The 8,442-nt window shown below is 49.3% G+C and overlaps 1 protein-coding gene across 1 annotated transcript; it reads left to right on the top strand.

The window, feature by feature from the left end:
- Positions 1 to 6,100: 6,100 nt before the first annotated feature.
- birc5b (baculoviral IAP repeat containing 5b) lies at positions 6,101 to 8,442 on the top strand. The gene is made up of 4 exons (XM_062458099.1): positions 6,101 to 6,304; positions 6,958 to 7,067; positions 8,008 to 8,125; positions 8,247 to 8,442. Exons 1-4 carry the CDS (start codon positions 6,179 to 6,181, stop codon positions 8,361 to 8,363), a joined length of 471 nt encoding a protein of 156 aa, XP_062314083.1. The 5' UTR covers positions 6,101 to 6,178; the 3' UTR covers positions 8,364 to 8,442.

Below are 8,442 nucleotides of genomic sequence, written 5' to 3'. Positions count from 1 at the left end.
GACAGACAGAGAGACCTTGTCCCAGCAGTGACGGTAGATAAATAGAGAGATAGATAGGGTTTCCTCATTAGTTGTGTTGTTATCAATAATTCAGGGCTGGCCCTTGTTGGCGTTCAATGGGCCGAGCGCTAATGTGCTGTCTGGGCCCTTGGAGGGGGGGGGGGGGGGCAGAGGGCAGAGGGCCAGGGGCCGAGCAGGACTTTAATGGATGTCATGATGAGAGGGTGAAATAGGAGCATGGGGCTCCTGTGTCACCCCTGGTTGAGGGTGTAAGGGGGGAAGAGAGAGCGAGGAAGGGGAGAGCGGTGGGGAGGGGAGGGGACGGGGTGCAGGGTACAGGTGGCTAGCCGGTGAGAAAAGAGTTTAACGTGGATATGAGACAGGTGTGTGAAACAAGTGAGGGCGAGTGAGAGGGAAATGAAAGGAGAGAGAGGAGACGAGGCCTTAACCCTCCTCACTGGCATCCATCAGACTCAGGATCAATCAGTCTGAAGATGTATTGACCTCCACGCACAGCCTCCGAGGTGTGTAGACTCACTCATCTCAAGTGGCTGAACCACTGGGGGGAAACGTTCCCAATACGGCTGCACTGGAGTCACTCAGCAGCAGATCCTCTTAACATGAGAACACTCTCTGGGCAGTCTTGTGCTTTCAGAAAGAAACAATACAGCTTCCCCTGGAAAACAAAAATCTAAAACCTTAAAAAATATTTAATTCTGGAGTTGACACATTCCTCAACTGAAGTAGAGTGCCTGGTGGTGAATTTGAACTCGGATAAGAGGCCTCTGGATCAGTGAGGCGTTTGTAAAGATTTGCCGGCCGCAATGATCTGTAGTTCCCTTCTGCTTCGACTTCAACAGCTAACTATAGCTCTGCCATGACTAATGACCTTCAACAGTTCTTTTTTTATATTACAATATGTTCTTTCACCAGTCACACTCCTTTAGTAATATGCGGTTGCAAAAATACAAGTAAAAAAAAAAAACATATTTTCTTGCCAAACTAAATGACAGGCGTCAAAGACATAAAATCCCAGCATTATAAAATACAGTTATTCAGGAGCACTTTCAGGATATTGTTAGCCACAAGGAGAATACTGAATTGCGTTTTGGTGTTTATGGGAGCTGCGATGAGTGGGCATCCTGGTCGATGCGTAATAGAAATAATCAGTTGGACGCAACTTTACAGGGGTGCGCTAGCATGCTAGCGATGATGAAGATGGCATAGTAACATGAGGCAGGGCAGAGTAGGATCATGTGTGTGTGAGCTCAGTAATCTGAAGCTGCTGGGACTGACAAAGTCATGTGGTGTGTTTTGGGTGAGCTTGGTAATACACCTCCATTACTTGTCAGTAGCTGGGCTGGTGGGTGGGGTGGGATGGTGTTTGGGTGGGGTTGGGGTGGGGGAGTGGGGAGTTGGGTGCCTGGACGTGGCTCTCAGACCCCACGGTGCCACATCTCTCCTCAGGACATGCCTGCAGCACGTCACCATGTCACCCCACCCTGACATCCATGGAGGTCAGAGATGACATAGATAACATGATCAAGATACTGGTCCTGTCAGAGACTTGGAGTGATGATGGAGTGATGATCACTTCACAAAAGGGCTGTCTGCATAGGATCTGGTCATAGACATCATCATTACCCACGATAACATAAGACTAGAGGGCGGTTATACTATGCTGCCCCCTTATGGTGAAACCAAGTCATTGCGGCTCATGAATGGCAAGCAGACACATGCAGACACACACACACACACCAACAACCTAACTCAGGAGTTGAAAATATATTTTAGTTGGTTGGGGTGAATGTGTATGCAACATTTTTTGCTAGATAAGTTCAGGACTCCAACTAAAACCAAAAGACTGAACTCTGAAGCAGGTTTAGGTTATTAGAGTTTGGACTTTTTAACCCAGGTGTGAGAAAATAAGTCCTTCCAGGCCAATGATGCAATCCATAGATCCATAGCTATGCAGAGTAGACCCAGATTAGCCCACTAAATCATATAGGGGAAATTGATGTGTTAGCCCAGCTCAGTAGATCCAGCAAAACTTAAAGATTTAAGGGTCTTCTATTACAGTCTCCAATGCAGCAACCACCACTCCACATTCTTGCCCCAAGTTCTTGAGGGCACACAGCTATAAATCACATTTCATTGGAAATTTGCGAGACAGACAGTAACTCAACACCTCACTACAGTTCAAATATGGTATCAAAATAGCGGATCTCCTTCCCATCCCCGCATCGTAAATTTGAGCCATAATTCACAAACCCCGACAGCCCTTGGGGCAGTCTGGGCAGAACAGGTCGGTTTGTTCACGTTATTGTTCTCCCACTCGTTGGTGGGCGTCTGAAGCCTTGGGTTTGTCTTGGTGTCTTGGTGATGAATTTAGAGACTGCTCAGAAAGGTTAAAGGTCAGGGGGCGGGGGGTAGGAGGGTTAACTGAGCACCAGCCAAGTCAGGTAATAGTTGTGACTGATGATGTCACCAGAATCATGTGCAAGACACTCACTGGCCAGTGACAGGGAAAGAACCTTCTGGAAAACCAAAGGACCTCTGAGTTTCCCTTGAAACAGGCCGAGACTGCCAGTCTGACAGATAAGCATATCAGTTTGCAAAACTAAATATAGACTATCGATCAGCCATAGATGCATACAGAGCGTTGTGGAGAGGTCTGCATGTGCCCATATGGGACCACTCGGTTGAGCGCAACGATGATCATATAGTGTGGATGTGAAAGCAGTTTTACTGCTTGTGTGTGTAGGGTTCCGTGCGTGTGTACACCTGTGTGTATGTGCACACGCGGCTCACAGCCCGTGTGTGTGTGGGTGTGTGTGTGTGCGCGCGCGCGCGCGTGTGCACAGGTGGGTGTGCCTCGAGAATGTCGAGGTGGACCGCTATTCTCTTACATGCATGTCATCTTTCACACCCCAGCTAGAGCACAGAGCGTCCTTCTCTCTCTGCCTCAAAGGCCCCGCTAACGGGCTCATCCCTGTCTGCTAGCCACACCAACCACCCTTCTCCACATAGCTCCAGTCAAAACACACTTGGTCTTCATACTGCCAGTCTCCGAATACCCTTGAAACACCAGTGGGTGAACTACTTCGGAAAACAGCCGTTTCCATTCGTTCTTTTGTTTCATAGACGCAGACTGTTTCCAAATCTGGGGCAGTCCTCAGCCTAAAGGAGGGACAGCCAGTGAGAGGGTCAAAGGGCTCTCTTGCATCACTTGCGAAGACAAGCAACTTCTCGCATGGTTAATGTACATGTTCTCTCACGCACAGAGACACACACAGGCGCGCGCGCGCGCCCACACACACGGGAAGGTCGTCCAATTCCGCAGTGTTAAAAATGTGCACGCAAGATGAGGATGTAAACAGGTGAAGCTGTCAGGACGTCCGTCTGCTCTGCGATGTATAAGGCCCGGCCCCCCTGTGTCCACCCCCACCCCCCCTCCCCCCACCCCCCTCCCCCACGAGCAACCCCCCCTCTCCTGTCTGTCCTACATGTATCTGACATCTCTGAAGCACTCAAACAGCAGAGCCACACCGCCGACAAAATCTCCCTGCTCGAAATCTTCCGTAGGGACAACATAAACAACCAGACGAAACAAACACGAGCCATCTGTAATGAAAATCATGACACATCTGTCACTTGTGACAGCTGTTCTCAACAATGTCGGGTATGAGAGATGATACCCTCCTAAGAAAGATCCAGTCAGCAGGTAACTTATTAGCTCACAATTCCGCAACCGTATCAGAAATCGTCAACGTCTAAAAGAACGGTGTGAACGATAAATAAACCCGTGGGTAGGCCTTGGACACTTGTTTTTTCTCCGCTTGTACTTCCAGGTTCTATACACTATCTCTCTATAGAATTTCACAGCTCAGTCACAATTACTCAGCAGTTCAATAGAGGGAAACCTTGAAACCAACAACCAAACACATTTTCACATTTGTTTCGTAAAACACAAAATTACTGGCATTATGGCTACTTCATGCAACATCACTAGGTAAGTGTGCCCATGGAATATCTCAGAACCCACGGGGGACGTACTGAGGGAGAGAGATAAGAAGTCCTTACCTGTCCCCCACATCGACAGCTCTCTTTATTCCCTTTGGTTCCTGGAGAGTGCTAGCAGCCCGTGGTGTTATCCAAGCACCAGAACACAACTATTTCCTGTTCAAATTCCTTCCCAGCATTGAAGTACTGTACGCAGGGGTTGCCGGAAAGGCAGCAGGTGTGCGGCAGAAAAACGGAGAAACGAGTTGGAAGACAGAAAGATCCCAGGTCAGTCCCAAGAGCTGAGGAGGAACGCATGCAGACACGGTGTCATGCCGACAGGAGCTGAGCGGGACATGTGGAAGAGAGGCTGCAGACAGCCCTGCACAGTCTGCACTCCCTGTCACTACCTCTCCACCTCTCTTTCTCGCTCGCTCCTGCCTTCTTTCTCTTCCTTGCCGTTCTCTTTCTATGTCTCTCTCTCTCTTCTCTCTCTCTCTCTCTCTCTCTCTCTCTCTCTCTCTCTCTCTCTCTCTCTCTCTCTCTCTCTCTCTCTCTCTCTCTCTCTTTCTCTCTCTCTCGCTTTCTCTCTCTCTCTCTCTCTCTCTCTCTCTCTCTCTCTCTCTCTCTCTCTCAGTGGGGAAGAATTCCAGCAGTTGATCACACCAGAGTCTTAATAAGTGACGACAACTGTGTCAAGAGACAGGAGGAGGAGAAGGGGGAGAGGGAGAAGGAGGGAAAGAGGGTGGGAGTGAAGGAGGAATGAGAGTCAGGTGCCAAGGAAGACATGAGAAGGAAAACATAGGTACAGTACAGGGAGAGGAGAGAAATATCAATCTATCAAAAGCGGAAGGTTCTATGAATAGGGTATTAACAGAGCCACTGAACCTTCTCCCAAGGGACTGGTCATAAGAGAAGAAGGACAGGAGAGCTGAGCACAGAAGCTCTGAAAACAGTTATTGGGAAGAACACCCAAATGTGTGAAAAGCTCACATTTCATCATATTTACTTCTGTTTATTAAACACCTCAAAGTGCATCGGCTCCTCTTAGATCCACCCTAAGTGTGAACACTGTAAACAGTTAACAGCCATAACACTGACAGAACAAACTATTGATACTGAGGTCGATTTATAGACGGCTGAATCAAACTTGTGAAAGATGAGTGTTGTGGCCATGCAAGGTACTGAATGAGAGACCTAGCGCTCACACACATGTCCAAAAACCCTGAAGTGCATGTTAGGCCACAGTGCTAGCTACCTCTCTTAACATGATCCAGTTGGACACACAGTAACCTGATGTGGCGCCACCAACCTCCAGTGATTCACATAACAACACCACTCCAATAAGGTGTCATTCAGCACCTCTCTTCCCCCTGAAACCCTGCTGACGCTGTGCTTGTGAGACACATAGCTCCTAAAGCATCACAGATTATCAGCCCTATAGTTGTGCATTGCTCACTATCCCCCTACACCAATACCAACACCACCACACACACACACACACACACACACTGACACACACACAACCAAGGCCGTCTGTGCCTCTAGAGAAGGGCAGAGGGGGCGGAAGGACGGTGGTTTGAAGCAGTAAGCACATTTCGGGAGCTGTTGGGGATAAGGTTTCAGAAGGACTGGGACTAGCCCTCTGCGTGTAGTAAACAGCTCGGTAAAGTTCACATCACAAACCGTTAAAGTTGACATCCATTTCTACAGCCTGACATCTTCTGCCTTTGAACTAATTTTATTTTGATATGCTGTGCCTCTAGCTTGGAGGGAGTCATGGACCTATGTATGCAGACAATCTCAAACACTAGAACTTGTTTTGCTGTTCATTTACATTGGATGGTATGATCCCTAAACCAAGTAATATCAAATGGTCAGTCATTACTGTGATCATGCTGTCTTTATCCATTTGTTATAAGCATAGCATTAGTTACACAGATCCATAAAATAAAACTTATGGAACTGATTGAAGAGTGAAGGGTTGGGGTGTAAGATTCCGAACTTTTTGTAGGTATCTTACCAGCAGAGGGAGCCCTTACTGTACTGTCATTTAAATGTCAAGAGTACTTGAAGAGGGAAAAATAGATATCACCTGTGGGCGCTTGACCAACACATAAATGATCATGTGGTTTTATTGTTCCTCAACTCGTTTCTTGTCCTTTGTTTTGCTACCATGACCAGTCTCGCCGAATTATCCGCGCGATTTTACTCATACAACAAGATGTACAGCTTTGAGTCGCGGCAGCAAAGCTTTGCTGACTGGCCTTTTCGGGAAGAATGTCAATGCACACCTGAAATGGTAAAGTCGATAATGTCCTGTTTTGCGTTTTTATATTTTAATGACGATAGGCAGTCGATTAACAAAGGGTGTCCTGCTAAGGTTGTTTACCAATTTCTTAGCTTTACGATCTTTTGTTTAGATTCCATGCTTACATTGGCCCACAGTTCCTCTTTTGCACGCTGACAAAACAATTAGGCTACATATTATTGTAATGTGTTCCAAACTAGACACAACTCACAATTCGTATTAGAATAATATCAAAGTTGCCCTCTTGTGTACAGACGATGCTTACCTGTCTTACAATAGGCCTACTTTATGTGGTGATGTTTAGTTTCGTTGCCTCATTAAGTCTGGTGCAATTCTCCAACCTAACCATGGCGACGTGTTGACAGCTGTGTCACACACCACATCCATGTTACCTAAACGCTGAGCGCCAGTCTGAAGTCAACTTTGGTAACTCAAACTATGCATCTCCTCTCTTCCTCGAGTTAAATGACAGGATGGGCGATGCTAATGTATGTTATTGTCCACACCACTGTCCCCAATCCAGTAATTATGATTCGTGGCCAGGAAGAATCCATTTTTAGATTATCCAAACAAGGTTAAGGTACTGTCAACCCCATGGACCTAACAGTATACCACTGTTGTAATTTGTGTGTGTTGATTTGCAGATGGCCAAGGTTGGGTTTGTCCACTGTCCCAGTGAGAATGAGCCTGATGTGGCCTGTTGCTTCTTCTGCCTGCTGGAGCTGGAGGGCTGGGAGCCTGAAGACAACCCCTTGTGAGGCTCCTCACCCTGCCCCTCCCCACCAGTCCTCCTCACCCTGCCCCTCCCCACCAGTCCTCCTCACCCTGCCCCTCCCCACCAGTCCTCCTTACACTGCCCCCCCACCAGTCCTCCTCACCCTGCCCCCCCACCAGTCCTCCTCACCCTGCCCCTCCCCACCAGTCCTCCTCACCCTGCCCCTCCCCACCAGTCCTCCTCACACTGCCCCCCTACCAGTCCTCCTCACCCTGCCCCCCCACCAGTCCTCCTCACCCTGCCCCTCCCCACCAGTCCTCCTCACCCTGCCCCCCCACCAGTCCTCCTCACCCTGCCCCTCCCCACCAGTCCTCCTCACCCTGCCCCTCCCCACCAGTCCTCCTCACACTGCCCCCCCACCAGTCCTCCTCACCCTGCCCCCCCACCAGTCCTCCTCACCCTGCCCCTCCCCACCAGTCCTCCTCACCCTGCCCCCCCACCAGTCCTCCTCACCCTGCCCCTCCCCACCAGTCCTCCTCACACTGCCCCCCCACCAGTCCTCCTCACCCTGCCCCCCCACCAGTCCTCCTCACCCTGCCCCTCCCCACCAGTCCTCCTCACCCTGCCCCCCCACCAGTCCTCCTCACCCTGCCCCTCCCCACCAGTCCTCCTCACCCTGCCCCCCCACCAGTCCTCCTGACCCTGCCCCCCCCCCTCCCCACAAGTCCTCCTCACGCCGCCCCCCCCATGAGTCCTCCTCACCTTGCCCCCCCCCCACCAGTTCTCCTCACCCTACCCCCTCCCCACCAGTCCTCCTCACGCCGCCCCCCCAGTCTTCCTCCCCCCCACCAGTCCTCCTCCTCACCACAACACTGCTCACACTGGATGCCCCTACTTTGCTCCTCATACCTCCCCCCTGATCTGTGGTGAGTCCAACTCAATAAGGCATCTCTGCCATTTGGTGTTTTCTGCTAAACAGGTCTGAACACATAAAACGCTCTCCTCACTGTGGCTTCCTGGCTAGCAAGAAGGACTTGGACGAGATGACCGTAGCTGAGTTCTATCACCTGGAGCAGGAGAGGCTACGAGTCTACATAGTAAGTCGAGAGTCAACATCCTTGGGTATTGACTGTGTTGACTAGATTCCTGTCCTGCTTAAAAGTAATCAGTCGATTGCTCCCTGTTCCATGCTAAAGCTGCTTTGTTTTGTTGTTGTAGAGGAAGGTTTCTCATCAGAAAATTGCTTTTTTCCGGGATGAAGTTGACAAGACTGGAGAATATCTGAAAATGTTGTTTGGTGCCACAAATGAAAAGGCGTGGAAACATGATGTGTAGCAAGCCCTTATTGTAATGTCCTCACTAAGTGTTTTGTTTTTAATAAATATCAATAAAGACTTTTGTTGTTTCAAAAGGT

This window comes from Osmerus eperlanus, chromosome 4, assembly GCF_963692335.1.
Source record: "Osmerus eperlanus chromosome 4, fOsmEpe2.1, whole genome shotgun sequence".
Lineage (NCBI taxonomy): Eukaryota > Metazoa > Chordata > Actinopteri > Osmeriformes > Osmeridae > Osmerus > Osmerus eperlanus.
This window is presented reverse-complemented; position numbering and strand designations above follow the sequence as displayed.